We start from the raw sequence: 17,823 nt of genomic DNA, 5'->3' as shown, positions 1-17,823 counted from the left end.
AAAAAAAAAGCCTGAGATTTTGAGCTACATACTGCCAGACCTCCATAAACCCTACTGAATTTTCTCCATATTTGAGCAATAATAAAAGCTGCACCTTAAAGTATAGCAACACCAGAAATGTGACTCTGAAGAGAACCCTCAGATTCAAAGAAAAAGGCCACACAGTATACTAGGCAGCAGCTTTTTTAATTTGAACACTTTCTTAAGGACACACCTCCAGTACAGTTAACAAATGGTTATACCTGAAATCTGCTCAGAGCGGAACTCAGGCTCCACGGTTGCAAGGCCACCACTGGCTCACTTCCATGACAGGCATGTATTACCTTTCAGAACTGAGCTGGGCTGGGCTATGTCCCGGTACATGGCACTAATGGGTGTGAGGTGCACATGTAGGATCTCAAATGGAGAAACAGAGCTTGGTGTACAGTATATGAGTTTGTCCTTTAGCTTTAGGTAATATTTTTATACCTGCCAAATACGAGTTCCGAAAGGTAATACTATACCTGCCTAGAAATGGCTAAGTGACTGCCGATGAAAAGCCACATGGTAAGGTAGGTTACAGGTAAGGGGTAAAATCAGGTTAGACATGCGTGGGAACATGTGTACATGGACTGAATACAAGCACAGGAACACTTGTGAAACCCGACCTTTTCGTTTGTCTTGGAGGGCTAAACACTGCCTTCCAAATCAGTTTCCCATTTATACAGAAAACCCAGTTTAAAGAGGTGTTTCATACCAGAAAGACATTGTTAACAAAACCTAGTCTGTTTGAGTTTTTCTAGCAGATTTTTCTCCAAAAAGTGGGTTCCAACAATTTGCATCTGCCACTGTAAAGACTGCTCACACTCTCCTAATCATGATTTTATTGGCCTAGAACCATCTTATGGAGAAAAACATTAGCAAGGTGCCCAGTCTCAGCCTAGCAGTTCCCTGGGAGCTGTAGTTCAGTTCATTCAGGAAGATTATGAATTACCCACCTTGATTACTACAGTGCCAGTTTTAATAATAATCTAAAACAAATGAGCTTGGAGTTTATCCAAGGAACTGATCTTATACTTACATAATTTAAAGTGATTGCATTTTTGGAATTAATAAAAATTCCCTGTAATTCAATGAGGATACATGTTTCCTTTAAAGGAAACCAAGTACCCCATTCTACAAAAGGACTTTAAACCAATTAAAATGTTTCATGCATGCAAGCCTATAGCACTATTTCCATAATTAGTATTTACTTTCAAATTCATAATCATTAATGTAAGACTACAGCAGCAGCCCAAGGAATGAGGTATGTAGGCCATATCTTGTCTTATGGAAGACAGAAATAAAGATCTTTAGGGCTAGTTCATTATGACTTCATTTATAACAAAGAATTCAAGTTGTAGGTTTACTTGAGCCAGAAAATCTACCTAATCCACTTAATTCCCACATAGTTCCTTCACACCACCAATCACAAAAAGTACTTGAAAATAAGTTTTACTTTTGAACCACCTGTATGATGAATTATTGATAAAACAGCATAGCCTTCCACTGGCTAACAGTACTTGCAGGTAAACAGTGACCACACATCCATTCTTGTGCTTTTTGCAATACTTCGTAAGGCTACGGCAAAGACAACCTGTCCACTGACGCTTTCTGACACAGGAACAAATTTAACCTCATAGAAATGACAAAGCAGATTTCCAAACTGATGAACTAGGTGGGTTTCCCCAACTTCACCATGAGCATCATCACACTCCAGGTCTAAAATACAAAAGAAAAATACTAAACAGGTATCTGCCAAACCTAGTTATCACCATTTTTGTATCTGACACTTTTGAAACAAACAGAACTCAAATCCACTGATTCAAGTTGAAAATAAAATAAGCAGCAGACTTATACATTTATATTAGGTGTTGTCAGACAGAGATAGCTTGTTTTATTAATGTTTCTTCCACTGATCCAATAACTAAAAGTTTTCAAACGTAGATGGTGTGGGTTCAGCTTGACCCTGGTACCTGTGGGTCCACAAAACTTACCAGGTAGCAGAAAAAGTGCTTCCGAACAGTTTCTTGTGCTTTTCCTTTAACCTCAACTTCCAATACATATAGCCCCAGCCAAGTTTTCAAATTCTCTTAATTCAGTTCCAACTGAATCAGTTTTGTTTGCCACCGTCTTATGGTTCTCAGGCAAGTTTCAGTAGCATTTAAGGTCCTCCAACGCAAGATAAAATGGTTTAAAAAAAATACACTGAGCTAGGAAATACAGTCACTAGCCAATGGCCTGCTCTCAAACTTCATATTTTAATATAAAATATTCATACCGCATACTACACCTGTCTGCTAGCTGAATACTGTTACTGATGAACTCTAGACAACAGGAAAAAAAATTCTCTCTTCCAACATCTATGAACAGGAAATGTCATTTCAAACACTATTAGGGTGCTTTAGGGCAGGGAAATGTCGATAAAGCAGGCAAGGAAACAGCACTTTCTCCAGCACCAAGTCTGATGCCACGCTCGCTGGAGCCCAGTCTGGAGCCTGGTTAGTGTTCCCGTCTGGAAGGTCTTTTTGCTGCAGGTTCCCCTGGCTGTTTGCTGCTCCTGTGCTGCACAGTCTCCTCCCACTAGAATTAAACATTTCTCCAGTCTTCCTTTGTGTGTGTGTGACAACTTCTTCAGTTAAGAGTTAAATAATAATTAATGTTGCTCTAAAGATGAGTTAAAAACCCAAAGTGCAGGCTAGAGTCCTGCCATGAGGGTGTCATGTCTCAGGGAGCTGGTTAATGTCTGTCAGTTTGGTGTCATTCAGAATTGCCCGGATTCTCTCCAGGGAGTCCGCCTGTCGGATCCGCTCTAATTGCACCTAGAGAAATAATGCAGTGATGTAAGTGCAGGTGGCTCTTGCTTGACTTTCTGGTTTACTGTGATTGGTTTAGCTGAAATGGAGATAACTCACCAGAGACAAGTCACTTCAAAGAAGGCAGCAAGAACAAGTAAATTCAAAAAACAATTCCTGGGAGGGAGGTTCAAGTGAGAGGGGACATATGTATACCCATGGCTGATTCATGCTGATGTTGGAGGAAACCAAACACTACTGTAAAGCAACTATCCTTCAATTAAAAATAAGTTTTTAAAAGAATAAAATAAAAACAAACTAAGAAATACTTCCCCACAGCTGCTGTGTAACAGACCCAGTGTAAGGCGCTGGGACTACGGAGATGAGTGGGACCTGATCCCTGAGAAGCCATAGTTCAGTTGAGGGAACAAACAAGCTTTACAGAATTTCAGCACAATATACTAAACACTATGCCTGGGGACTCAAAGAGGGTTCCACAGGGAGGAAAAAGCTAATAAGCAGGGCCTTGGAAGAAGGAAAAAGAGCAATGAGACAAGGATGCTTCCAGAGGGAACACCATGTTGGGTGTAAGGAACCACAAGTAGTTTTTAAAAATTAGAGTATAAAATGCAAGGTGTAGAGACAGAGGCCTGGTTGGGAAAAGTCTTACATGTCATGTAAGGGCTTTACACACCACCCTTAAGGGCAGCAAGGAGGAAGAAAAGGGGTACGTGTGCGGGACAATGGAGGGACAGGTTTCCAGCTGAAATGACCAGGCAGGAATAGGGGGCAGGGGCAGCCATAGTCTCTAGTCTTCTAGGCTTTGTCAGAGGTTGAGTCAGGGATTAGAAAATTCTCTTGGAGGCCAAGAACCCCGAAAGTGCCTCCTCGGTGTTCCATCTAGGGGTTTCCCGAATGCCTCACCTGAAGGGTCTGAGAAAGCTTTACAAAATCTCTCTGCACTTGTTCACTGACGTCTAGTTCAGTCTGCAATCTCTGAGCTTTGTTCTTTTCTTCAAACATTAGTTGTTCGACAGTAACCTAAAAAATACAAGTTTTGAATGAGGATTAATGCTGGAAAGCCACAGATCAGTCCTCAGGAAACCTGGGCAGCACTTGTTTCCTACTGCAAGAGAGGAAAAATAGTGCCTGTCACCCTTTAAGATGGTGTTAGTCTCCCTTTATTTCTGTCTTCACAAGGCAAGGGTGCAAGCTGCTTAAGCTACCTGCTCTAGATCATAAAGTGAATCAAGTATTAGAGCCAAATTAAAATGAAAGTGCAGACCCCACCTCTCACCCCAGCAGCCCACTGATAATGACTAATCATCAAAAATTAGCTGCTGTTAAGATCAACAGCTATCATAGCAACAGGGAGAGAAACTTTAGGGCTTTTCTCTGACAATCATGACAGTTAAGCATCTGCCAGGAAATTCCTCTGAGTCAGCCTTAGGCAGCCCTGCTATCTCCAGTCTTCCTGACAGAAACTCCATCAGGACCCGTGCATGTGAGCCTTTCTAAAATCAAAGGACTATCAAAAACACATTTTTATACTTAAAGGTCAGACCACAGCCCCCGCCCCCCCGAAAGCAAACTTACCCCACAATCAGCCCCATGCACTTTTATTCTAACAGGACTAATCAGAATGTGGGCAGCAAATATGATTCAGTGCCCCACTGGATAAAATCAGTCGAATGGAATGGCACTTCCAGAGCAGTGTCTCTGGCTTTGATGGTGCCAAGTCTGGTTCATGGCCTTCTCCCAGCGGGGCCTGTGACAGAGCACCGCAAAGCTGGCAGTGTGCAGAGGCCTAACCCAGCTCTGAAGAAAGAAATCCATTTTCTCCCTGAAACGGAGACTCACCAGCTTTCAGAAGGGGACTCTATCAAAAGAGCAGGGCTTTTTTTTTTTAAACAGGGAAGATGTGATCCCACATCCTTTACTTTGCTATGGTTTTTAAAATATTATTTATGTATTAGGCTGGGCCAGGGCTTAGTTGTGGCATGCAAACTCCTAGCTGTGGCAGGTCGGATCTAGTTCCCTGACCAGAGATCGAACCTGGACCCCCTGCATTGGGAGCGCAGTCTTAGCCACTGAACCACCAGGAAAGTCCCTGTTTGTTTGTTTAATGCAACTACCAACAAACACGTTTCACCTTAGCAGCAGTTTCTTTCTTCAGCTGTTCTTCCAACGTCATTTTCATCTCCTGAAGACTCTCAAGCTGTTGAGACTTCTCTCTTAATGTGGACTCCAACTGTAAAATTAAGAAGGAAAAAGCTGAAACACAGAAACTCCCTGCAGGTGACAGCACAGCTGCCAGAGGAGCTGGCAGCCTGCAGAGCTGCATCCAATGCTCGTCTTCCTAGGCCTTGGGTACTGGCTCTGCTTGGAATCCTCTCCTTCCCCTCTGATACCTGTGGATTTTCAATCTATTCTTCAAGACCTATTGTTTCTTTTATTAAACGTTTATTAGTTACCTCGTACGTGTTGCAGGAGAGACAGACATGTAAGTTAACTGTGGCATACGACCATGGATGAAGAAGCACTTAACTCTGCCAGAAAAGCTGGCAAGGGCTTCCTTGAAGAGATGACATCTAACCCTTAAAGGGGCTGTAAAGGGGAGAAGGTGGAGAGAGACTCCAAAAGGAGGGAGTTGACACATAAAAATAATGAGTTAAGGAACTGAGGTGCTGGCCCTGGAGGCTGAGGCCCAAGAGGCAGTGGTGAGGCAGGGGAGCCCAACCAGGCTAAGGGAACTATTGAAGGGTTTTAAACCAGACTGGCTCACAGTCAAGTTTATAATCTTTAAAGATCACCTTGGTTTCAATACAAAAATGAATTGGAAAGGGATACATTTTGGAGTCAGGGAAAGAAGTTAGGCTGTTACAATGAGTTAAGTGAGTACTGAAGTCAACCCAAACAGTGGGAGTGGGGAAGACAGACACAGTGGGACACTGGTGACTTACTGCCAGCACAACCTTGACTGCACAGGGAGGCCGAAGCCAGATGGCAGTGGGTCAGGAAGTAGAGATGACTCTTTCAAGAACTCTGGGCATAAAAGGAAGAAGAAAGATTGGTAGCTGGAGAAAGAAGTGCAATTCAAAGAGAAACTTCTCCTGTTTACTAGGAGGCCTCTGAGCGTGGCTATGCAAAATGGAAAAAACCAATTAACACATAGAAGTTCAAGGCCCACAGTGAAAGAGGAAGATAGCGAAGATGCCAGGAAAAGACGTGAGTGGTTCAGTCAAAGCACATGTGCAGTGACAGAAGACTGGTCAGAATCAGGTCATCACCCCTTCTTAAGATGCAGGAAAAGAGAAGACTGGGAGGAAAAAGGCAAACATGTTACTGCGGAGGCAAGAGCTGAAGATGGTCCTGCTTCTGATAGGGGTACAAGGCCATCATGAGGTAAGCTGAGTGGTGACTGAACAGCCACTGCAGGGAATGGAAGGGAACAACTAAGAACAGATGAAAAGCTACTGAGCAACACATGGCACCAGGAGCAGGCGTGTTACTCCTTCCAGTGGTCCAAGAGGCAGAGAAGGTGGACACCAGGATTAGTCCCGGGTTGGGCATATCTAGTAAGGTCAGCAGAAGGACAAGGTACGAGGGGGCTTGCAGGCACTGGGGGAGACTAGCTAAAGAGACAAGCTCTGTCACATGCCACTTAGAAGCAAAGAAAGCAAAGTCATGAGGAAGCTGCTAAAATCAGAAGAAAAGGAAAAGTTCAAGGAACTGAATGTCTGAATGAGGTTCTCAGACAGATAAACCTATAGGATAAAGGGCTAGAAAGATGGTAGACTGGGGTCAGGAGATATGAGCCTGGAGGGAGATGTCAGAAGTGGGGCAAGGTGCAGGCAGGAGTGTGGGAAGAAGGGCTGGGTGGAGGTAAAGGTCACTGACTCAAGGAATTATGAGGCCAGTGAGCTGAACGGGGTCATTTACCAGAAGGTGTTTATGATGTCTAAGAGACGGAGACTAAGCCAGGTAGAAAACATCACCTCCTGTTTGTAACAGACTTCATACATATTTCCATGGGAGCTTTAAGTACGTATCATGTTAAGACCATGCCTTGGGTGGTCCAGTAGCTAAGACTCCATGCTCCCAATACAGGGGGCCAAGGATCGATCTCTGTTCAGGTAATCAGATCTCACATGCCACAACCAAGACCCAGCGCAGTCACTTAAACCAGCCAAATAAATATCCTTTAAAGAAAAGACCATGCCTTGCCTGTCTTCCCACTGCAGTGGAAGCTCCAGACTAAGTCACATCTCAGTCTTGCCTGTATCTCCTCCCGCCAACACAGAGCAGGCTCTCATCAAATGGTATCTACTGTCATCAGCCACTATATTTCATCACATTCTACTATACTTTTCCTGGGAGTTCCTTGAAGGCAGGGACTATGTTCTAACTATACTTTATTCCTTGAGTCTAGCACAGTAGGACTCAATAAACACCTATTAGCTGCTGACAGAATCAATTTGAAACTTGTGAAACTCACCTGTCCTTTTTCTACTTTTATTCTTTCTAATTCAGCTTTTAGGCTAGAGATGGAAGCTAGGAGGAAAAAAGGAGACATGTTAGCATTTACTGATTATTTTGCATTTAAATCTTAAAACGCCCTTTTGTACCATAGTTCAACCTCACAACGAAAGGAGTCAAATGTACTGAACACAGTGAGCAGGGTGGTGGTGGGGGACCAGCATCCTCTTCTCACAATTATCCCCAACCAATCAGCATAACATTCAAGCTCGTCTCAAAGTCAGAGCGCCCACCAATGAACGCTATGGCATAAACTATCTCTGCCTCAAATACCGACACTTCATGATGTGGTGGGGTGGGGCGGGGTGACCCTGGCAGAAGTCTGTTAACACTTCTAAGTTCTGAAGGAAATGCCACCTCTCTTCTCACAGGCTCCAGTGTCTGGGTTCAAGTCCTGAGTTCCCTGTCTATTTAGTAACTGCCAGAGAGGCACCAGAGCTCCTAAAAAGATGAGTTTGGGTTTTTTTTTAAACTCCTTATCAGGGGCTATATCAGAACATGTGGGGAAAGGGACTGAGTCCTTACTTAGTTCCATCCTATACTTTTTGTTTTCTACATTCCAAGACTATGTACTACTACTTATAACCAGAGAAAAGTTTTATTCAGTGCCTCCAATTCTAAACTACATCACTTTTATCTTCACCTATTTCTTCTTTGCAGTTTTCTATTTCTAGCTGCAGAGTTTCTTCAAGATTTTCTTTTAAACACTGTTCTGCTTGAATCTGCTCTTTCAGGAAAAGTATTTCAGCCTTCAGCTTCTCTTCCATGTGATCTGCCGCTGTCCGCACATTAACAATATTCTCACGGTATTTTAATACCAACTCCCGGAGTGCCTGGATCCAAGAAACAAATAGTTATTGGGTTTTTAAGGGTGAAAGAAAATAAACAAAAAAGCTAAAGATTTTCTGCAACAAGAACTTCAGATATTATTTTAGACAGTTCAAAGCTTAGGATGTTGAACCCAACCCATTCTGGGCTTCAAGAGGCAGGTGTCATGCCATGTTAATATTCAGTATGTTATAGAAATAACATAACATTGCCAAGTAAAAAATGTATATTGTGAACTACATATTTTTCCCTCAAAACTGTTTCATAAACGGAAAAATTAAAATGTTGGATGACTTACAATGTGGGGTTCACTATGAATAGCTTAGACACTTACACTATTATCTGCTTAAATTTGAGAGGAGTTAGTGAATGAAGACCAAAAAGACTGAAACTCAGAAGCAAGTGTGAACTCCAAGATGACAAAATATACTTATTTATTTATTCATTCAAATAAACACTTGTAGAACATCTACCACAAAGGCAAAGTACTATTAGGTCTGAGGCAAGTATGCAATGAGAGGCTTTCTAAGGTGATCCGCTGTTTTTCTGTAATAAATTCAGTTTAAGTCTTATTTTACTTTTTCCCTTAATTTTAGTTGTCTTCTTCTAAAAACCCTCCCAATTATATCCTAAAGCAACCCTATAGTAAAAACTGGGCTTCTTAGATAACTACCAAATGTATATAAATTAAAGAACAGCAAGAAAAAAAAAACTGAAAATCTATATCAAGAAAAATTTCATTAAGATTTATTAAAGAATCAAGCTTTACAGACTAGACTGGTTATAACCTTCAAGGAATCTTGGATTCTTGGAATTTCTTAAAAATCTAGGTATTAAAAGTCTCTACAGAACATGGAAGAGAGGAATCTTTCCTGCCAAGAGAAGTTTGACAAGGAAAGTGGTATACTGACAGCAAAAGTAGACAGGTCCCCCAAACTTTCTCCCTGATGATACCAGTCACCAGTTCAGAAAGGACAGAGAGCTCTTCAGAGTGTCAGTAACCTAAGCTGAGACCACAGGCTGGGGGAGGGCAGGGAAAGGAGAGGGAGAAAGGAAGGGCAGGCAATGGAGCCTGTGTAAATAAGTAAATAAGTACAAAAAATAAGTCATGTTAACATCTATAAGGAAAACAGAATGAGGTCCAAACAGTAGGGGATGAATCTGTAGGGCAGGATTAGGAAACACTGTTAAACTATAAATCTCTGTAATGTCTGACTTTTTAAAATTTAACAATTATAAATTTCTTTAAAAATTCACCCAACCACAAAAGAATGGAAGTGATCAAGTGTTATAAAAGTTACCAGAAGACAGAAGGAGTGTGCTGTATCCTAAGTGCTATATAGAAAACCTAACATCACAAGGAGCCAGCATGGAGACCCCCTTCAAATATTTCATTTCTGGTGCATTCTCAATTATCCTGCAAGAATGACAGAGACCTTCAATTTGGCAAAGGATTCTTAGATACAGCATTGAAAGCATAAGCCAACAGAAGAAAAGGAGAGATAAACTGGACTTTATCAAAATTTAAAACTTTTATGTTTCAAAGGACACCATCAAGAAAATGAAAAAGACAGTCCATAAAATGGGAGAAAACACTTGTAAATCATTTATTTACCTGATAAGATGCTTATATCTAGAATTTATAAAGAATTCTTACAACTCAAAAAAATTAAAAGCAAACAACCCAATTTTAGAGTAAGCAAAGGATCTTAAAACAGGTATTTCTCCAAGGAAGACATAAAAATGTCCAATAAACATATGAAAAGATGCTCAATAACCATTAGGGAAATGCAAATTAACCTTAGGGAAATAGAAATCAAAACTACAATAAGACACCATTTCACACCCTCCAGGATGGTGATAATCACAAAGTGAGATAACAATGATTGTTAGTGAGATTGTGGAGAAATGACCCAGCAAATTCACTCCTAGGTTTATACCCAAGAGAAATGAAAACATATGTCCACACCAAAACCTATATGTGAATGTTTATGGCAACATATTCAGAGTCCAAAGTGGAAACAACCCAAATGTCCATCAGTAGACAAAGGGATAAACAAAACAGCCATATAGTAGAGTATTATTCGGTCATAAACACGAATGAAATACTGATAACATGCTATATGACATGAATGAACCTTGAAAACAAAAAGATATATGAAAGAAGCCAGACACAAAAGACCACAAATTATATGATTCCATTTATATGAAAGAATGGACCATCTATAGACAGAAAGTAGATCAGTTGTTGCTTAACGCTTGGGGAGGAAGGGCTGAATAAAAGCTAAGGGGATTCTCTTTGAGGTTATGAATATGTACTAAAAATGACTGTGCTGATGGCTACACATCTGAGAATATATTTTAAAACATCGAATTATACACTTTTAATGGGTAAATTATTTGGAAAGTGAATTATATCTCAGTAAAGTTTGTTGTTTTTTTTATTTTATTTTTGGCCACATCTCTAGTTGTGTCCATGTAGCTGCAAATGGCATTATTTTGTTCTTTTTTTACAGCTGACTATTTTCCATTGTATATTATGTACCACATTGTCTTTATCCATTCATCTGTAGATGGACATTTGGGTAGTTCCCATGTCTTGGCTATTGTGAATAGCATTGTTATGAACATAGGGGTGCATGTATCTTTTTAAAATCACAGTTTTGTCCACATATATGCCCAAGAGTAGAATCGCTGGATCATATGAAAACTCAATTTTTAGTTTTCTGAGGAACCTGCATACTGGTCTCCACAGTGGCTAAACCAACTTACATTCCCACCAACAGTGCAGAAGGGTTTCCTTTTCTCCACACCCTCTCTAGCATTTGTTATTTGTAAACTTTTTTAAAAAGAAGAATTTATAGACATTTCAAAAAATGTACTTGTTTACATTTTTGATCATATAAAAAACAAGTTACCTCCATAGTGTCTGGGAGAATGAAGTCTTCTGCTTGTTGTAATGACACATGCAAGCTATGCTTTCCCTGAAGACTGTCATTATCTTTCTGTAACCTCACCAGTTCTTCTGAAACCTGTTCCCGTGACTGCATCAGCACTGCCTAAAATAGAAACAGACACTAATCACAGCCAGAAAGGTAAATCTTGTCTGCTGCTAACTGTACCACTGAAAAACAAAGGTCAAATGAAATAAGGGCTGAGGATGGAGGGTACATGACAAAGCTCTGTAAGACTCACAGAAAGCAGATCAGAGATCTACTGACTTACAGCCGTTACATATATTCAAGGGGATAGGAAATGAAGCAAGTACCTGAGCTCATTCTCCACTGTTTCTACCAAAGGCTTGAAAGGTGATGAATTTCTTCCCCCACATCCCTAGGACCAGCATCTCTAGCTCAATGGAAGAGGTTTACATAATTTAGACTTGTATCAAACACAGTGCGTATTCCAAGATAACTCCTATTTCCTCACAGCATGCATCCCACAGGAAGTAGGGAGAAACAGAAAGCAGTGACTTCATCTTTCATTACACACATGTATGTTCAAGCTCAGGACCACAGTGAGTGGCCCAAGGACCCCAAATATTAGGAAATACGGGGCATCTGAGGAGCTCATTCTTAAAATGGAACACGTTCTTACTTTTTCTGTTGGCTGATATATAAAACAATTTTAGGTATTGCCTGTGAATTTGTATCAATATAAAAGTTAGTCAGCTAATTTGAGTATAACATACAATTGCAGATACAACTGCAGATACAATTCTATAAAAGTATTTCTGATAATTTTTAATACTAACCATTGAACTTAAAACATATACTTAACAAGATTACTCCACCTTCAACATTTGTTTAGCAGCTACTAGTCTAACCAAGTATTTTACTGCCTATGGGAACCAGGGATAACCAACAGACTGCCCTAGAGAAGCTCATGGTGCAGTGGAGGGAAAGACAAGTAAACCCAGAATCACCTAACCATACTACAGGTGCTGTAACAGACAAGGGTACCACAGTGATAAAAGAACAAAGGGCATCTAATTAGCAGAGAAGGTTCAAGAAGATTTCCCATAGAAGGTGACCACTGCATCCCGAAGGACAACCAGACTGCTGGTAGGAAGGCAAGGTCATGCAAAAGTTTTGGTTAATTCCACCAGCTCTTATTTATTTCAGACCAGAATGCTGCCTTATGCTTAGTTTCAACCCAACAAAATATTAGCACTCTACCTTTTGGATATGAAAGAAGGGAAAAGAGAATATGTTTATATTTGTTTATTATTGTAACAAGGAAAATAGAAAGATAAACCAAGAATACTTGTAAAATATCATGTATGGGAGTGGGTGGGAACTGAGTGAAAGGATGAGGGAATGGCAGTGAAATTTCTAAGTGATTACATATGCTTATGGTTCTGATTTATGAACCATGTTGCTTGTTCAGAAAACAAAAACGTAAATCAAAAAAGAAGAAAATCAAAAATGTAATACACAGCTCCATTTGCTTCTGTTTGTATTCAACAGACTGGTTCCAAATAGGAAGAGTACGTCAAGGCTGTACATTGTCACCCTGTTTATTTAACTTCTATGCAGAGTACATCATGAGAAATGCTGCGCTGGAAGAAGCACAAGCTGGAATCAAGATTGCCGGGAGAAATATCAATAATCTCAGATATGCAGATGACACCACCCTTATGGCAGAAAGTGAAGAGGAACTAAAAAGCCTCTTAATGAAAGTGAAAGAGGAGAGTGAAAAAGTTGGCTTAAAGCTCAACATTCAGAAAATGAAGATCATGGCATCTGGTCCCATCACTTCATGGCAAATAGATGGGGAAACAGTGGAAACAGTGGCTGACTTTATTTTGGGGGCTCCAAAATCACTGCAGATGGTGACTGCAGCCATGAAATTAAAAGATGCTTATTCCTTGGAAGGAAAGTTATGACGAACCTAGACAGCATATTAAAAAGCAGAGAGACATTACTTTGTCAACAAAGGTCCATCTAGTCAAGGCTATGGTTTTTCCAGTGGTCATGTATAGATGTGAAAGTTGGACTATAAAGAAAGCTGAGTGCCGAAGAATTGATGCTTTTGAACTGTGGTATTGGAGAAGACTCTTGAGAGTCCCTTGGACTGCAAGGAGATACAACCAGTCCATCCTAAAGGAGATCAGTCCTGGGTGTTCATTGGAAGGACTGACGTTGAAGCTGAAACTCCAATTACTTTGGCCACCTGATGCAAAGAGCTGACTCATTTGAAAAGACCCTGATGCTGGGAAAGATTGAGGGCAGGAGAAGGGGACGACAGAGGATGAGATGGCCGGATGGAGTCACCAACTCAACGGACATGGGTTTGGGTGGACTCCAGGAGTTGGTAACGGACAGAGAGGCCTGGCGTGCTACAATTCATGGGATTGCAAAGAGTCGGACACAACTGAGCGACTGAACTGAACTGTATTCAAACTGATAACACAACCACAGAAAGAAAAACCAATTCAAGTAATTTTTGAACACAGCACCCAGACTGTAAATCCTCACCTGGGATACATTCTCAGGGTAAAAAGAACTACAGTTGTTCTTTGGTATCCACAGAATATTGGTTCCAAGACATGCTCCCATACCAAATTTGAGATACTCAACTCACTTACAGCCAGCCCTCTGCATCCACATATGTGGACCCAATGGATATGGAGGGCCAACAAATAAATGCTGAACTTCACTTAATAGGTTTGCTGTTGGTAGCAATATTAGTGTAGTCATTCTAAAACTATTGTGTCCCCATCTTAACCAAGTGATGGAACTTAATGTCACCAACAACGGAACCACCCATCATAACATGCCTCTTGTTATGAACATTCCACGGAATCATTTCATCCATGTAGTATTCTTTCCCAAATGTCTGACCATGTGGAAATAGTCAGACAAAAGCACTCTACAAGGCAACTGGTCTGCACTCTTACTAACAATGTTAATATTGTAAATGCCAAAGGAAAAAAAAGAAGTGGGTGACCATTCTAGATTAAAAGAGAACAAAGTGACACGACAACAAAGTAACAATATGTGATCTTTGACTGGTTCCTTGATCAAAAAGTAAAACCAGCACTAAAACAATCAAGGGCTTTGGGGAACAATGGTTACATTTTAAGCACATAATAATAGTATTGTGATTATGTAGAACAACTTCTTTGTTCTTTGGAGATACATACTGAAATATTTAGGAGTGTCATGATGTCTACAACTTACTTTCAAATGGCTCAGAAAAAAAAAACCAAATACACATGTACATTATAAAACATACATATATATGAAAGAGACTGAGTAACAACTGGAAGCACATAAAATGTGGCAAAATATTAACTGGTAAGCCTAAGTGAAGATCTTATGAGTGTTCATTCCATAAACATCTCTCAGTTTGAAAATTTTCAAAACAAACAGTGGGAGATATCAAGATTCCAACCATTACCATAGCTACTCTTCTCTGAAGAGAAGAAATTGAATAATGAAACTTTGCCAGCATTTAACTGTTTTTGAGGTCAGATTATTATTTCATAGTCTCTAATTAATGCAAAGACATGAAACTCTCCAGTCAATGTTGAGAATGAGATGTTCCTCAACAGACCAGGGCTGGTATTCAGGGGTCAGCTCAAGGCCATTCATATACTGACCAATGCCCCTCAAAAACAAACAACTGCCATACAACCTAGGGTTTGTGTGTTTTCCCGTCATCCCTAGAAGAGATGGACAAGAGGTGACTCTGCAGGATCACTCCAGCAGGACTGACACTGCTGTAATTTACAAAGGGCCGTCAGATGCAGGGCCCCAACTCTGAGAAAACGGAAGAACAGGCAGATAGAGCCTGCCTGGGGAGGAGGAGGCCCAAAGCCGGAGAACAATTCTGCAGAGGTTCCAGGCAGTTCTTGTTTGGGAAGCTATCTGTTCCTATTCCTCTCAAAACTGACAGCCTTCTGGAAGTCCTCCATTAGTGTAGCAGTTATGATGCACTTTTATCATATCATAATGCCTATGAAATTACTGAGGCTTTTGTTTTTTTTTAATAAGTCAGCTCTCCAGGAAAAGCACAGTAGCTGCTCAAAAGCTGTACCTCCTAGGGCTTTTAGAGGTTAACATTTTGCTTGTATTTATAACTGAAAATTAAATGCTGGTCCATAGTTTATTTTGTTTAGATTTCTCAAATCAAAGAAAAGTAAGTTAAACGTGATCATTTTTTTCAATCAAGAGGTAAGTTTAAAAAAAGAATAATCTCTAGATAATCTTGTTCATTATTGTTCTGTAGGCTCTGAAGAACATAAGAGGAACCACTTTGGTCAGGAAGATAAAGTCATATCAAAGATTATTTCAAGATAGGATGCATTTAATATGTTGTTGTTAAGTCACCTAAGTCGTGTCCTACTCTTTGGGACCCCATGGACTGCAGCAAGCCAGGCTCCTCTGTCCTCCATGATCTCTTAGAGTTTACTCAAAATATTTACCATAGTTAATGTTTATTTAACTGTTAACTTACCATCTGTTCCTGAATATCCCTCTTTGCCTGGGAAAACCCCTGCTGTAACTCTTCAAGTAAGATTTCCGATGCTTGGGCTCTTAGGACAAGTGCAGAGATCTTGAAAGGAAAAAAAAAAATCATACACAGAAAATATAGCTATTAGGAATCCGGCTATTCTGAAACTAATTCTACCATCTCCTGCTTAATGTCCAGAATTGATTTTTTTAGTAGTTCATAAAACACCACTCATCTATCATTCAACAAATACATGTGAACCTACTGTGTACAAAAGTCTCAGCCTTTCAGATGACACAAGGCAGTACAAAAACTCCCCAGGGGTCACCCACTGCCATACATGAACAACACATTATATGGCCTCTAGACACAGATATTAATCCATGTGACCCAGTTATAAATATTATTCTTAAAAGAGCTAATTAAAAATAAAAAAATTTTTGAAACTGTCCACACACACACACAAAAACCCACACAGTTTAAAGGATAAACAAATCTTCTCTGAACTAGCTGCAGTCTTCCAAGATGATGTACTTAAGAGAACAGATACATGAGAAACTCCCCTGAATTAGTTTAATGTTCCTAATGAGGGGTTTATGTACAAGTTGATGACTTGTATATAAGAGTGGTAAAATAAAAATAAATTTGGTTAGACATTTTAAGAATGGTTAGTTTTAGAATTCTGTCTCCAGTAGTAGCAAAATAGGTAGTGTGAACCAACCTTCCTGCTGAGAATTAAGAAAACCAGTCAAAAATAATCACAGAGCCGAGGACCAGAATGAGGACACTTGGGAGAACTGGATGAGCCTCTGCAACAGCTCTTCTCCAGAAGCACGTGCCAATTCCAAAAGAAACAGACGAGACACTGAGAAACGGAGCAGGGCGTCTCAAAGCCTCAGGAAAAGGGGCAAAAGTTAAGAGTCCAAGACCCTCTACACAGGAATCCCTGGTAACATCCTGCACTTTGGATTGGGTCCCCAAAGGGACACAATAAGGAAAGAATTTAAACTAATCCAACCTTCACAATTCCATATGATCTCAATTGCTGTAAACAAATTAAGGTGATCCATGATTGGATTATTGGTGACCCACAACTAGTTGTCTGCCTCTAAGAAAAATTATTTCATTTCAACAATTTTCATATATAATGTCTAGCACTCAAGTAAGAATGCACAAGAAAAGACTATGATAAAAAAAAAACAAGGAAATGATAGAAAACAAAACAGACCTACAATGAATCCATGTATGTTACTAAAAGCGGACTTTAAAATAGCTGTATTTGATCTGTTCAGAAATTTAGCCCCACCAGAGATTTAATGGAAACAATAAAAACAACCAAATGGAAATAATAAACTAAAAAAGCAATTATCCAAATTATTAAAAATTCAATGAATAAATTTAACAGATTAGACCTACTGGAAGAGAAAATCAGTGATCTGACGATAATAAAGACAAAAATGATGGGAAATAAAAAAGATTAAAGAAGCCATGTAGATGCAGTGCTAACGTCTAACATATAAAAAATATTTGAAGATCGTAACAGTCAATGGAAATAACTGGTAGAGTTAAAATTAACCTATGCAAAAACTCCATAATTTCACACCTATGTATACTCAAGAGAAATAAGTCCACATGTCCACTAAAAGACATGTACAAGAATGTTAGAAAGTGTGTTCATTCACAATAGTCAAAAACCAGAAACAATCCAAATATCTCTCAACTGTAGAATGGATAAATGAATTATGCTATAATCATGTTATAGAATATACACAGCATTAAAAAACCTAACCACTGATACACAGAACAGTATGGATAAGTCTCACAGACACAATGACCACAGACTGGATGCTAAAGGCTACATACTATATGATTCCATTCACATGAAGTCCAAGAACAAGCAATACTAAAAACATAGTGTTAAAAGCTAGAATACTGGCTACCTCTAAGTACAGCAGGTCGGGTTATTTACTTATTAGTGATGGAGGACCTGGTAGGCTGCAGTCCATGGGGTCGCTAAGAGTCGGGCACGACTGAGCGACTTCACTTTCACTTTTCACTTTCATGCATTGGAGAAGGAAATGGCAACCCACTCCAGTGTTCTTGCCTGGAGAATCCCAGGGACAGGGGAGCCTGGTGGGCTGCCATCTATGGGGTCGCACAGAGTCAGACATGACTGAAGCAA

The 17,823-nt window shown here is 40.0% G+C and overlaps 1 protein-coding gene across 4 annotated transcripts in view; it reads right to left on the bottom strand.

The window, feature by feature from the left end:
- Positions 1 to 168: 168 nt before the first annotated feature.
- The window catches only part of RABEP1 (rabaptin, RAB GTPase binding effector protein 1), a 94,044-nt gene continuing 76,389 nt past the window's right edge, over positions 169 to 17,823 (bottom strand). For 3 of the 4 annotated variants that reach the window (XM_040243668.1, XM_040243669.1, XM_040243670.1), the window contains 7 exons: positions 15,645 to 15,743; positions 11,099 to 11,239; positions 7,996 to 8,185; positions 7,312 to 7,367; positions 4,966 to 5,064; positions 3,738 to 3,854; positions 460 to 2,840 (listed from right to left, as the gene is read on the bottom strand). In XM_040243668.1, coding sequence (XP_040099602.1) covers positions 2,739 to 2,840; positions 3,738 to 3,854; positions 4,966 to 5,064; positions 7,312 to 7,367; positions 7,996 to 8,185; positions 11,099 to 11,239; positions 15,645 to 15,743 — 804 coding nt within the window. In that variant the 3' untranslated portion in view covers positions 460 to 2,738. Of the gene's footprint in view, positions 2,841 to 3,737; positions 3,855 to 4,965; positions 5,065 to 7,311; positions 7,368 to 7,995; positions 8,186 to 11,098; positions 11,240 to 15,644; positions 15,744 to 17,823 lie in introns of all 4 variants that reach the window. The other variant, XM_040243667.1, reaches the window with a different exon arrangement.

The sequence above is a fragment of the Oryx dammah genome, unplaced genomic scaffold (assembly GCF_014754425.2).
Source record: "Oryx dammah isolate SB20612 unplaced genomic scaffold, SCBI_Odam_1.1 HiC_scaffold_8, whole genome shotgun sequence".
Taxonomy (NCBI): domain Eukaryota; kingdom Metazoa; phylum Chordata; class Mammalia; order Artiodactyla; family Bovidae; genus Oryx; species Oryx dammah.
This window is presented reverse-complemented; position numbering and strand designations above follow the sequence as displayed.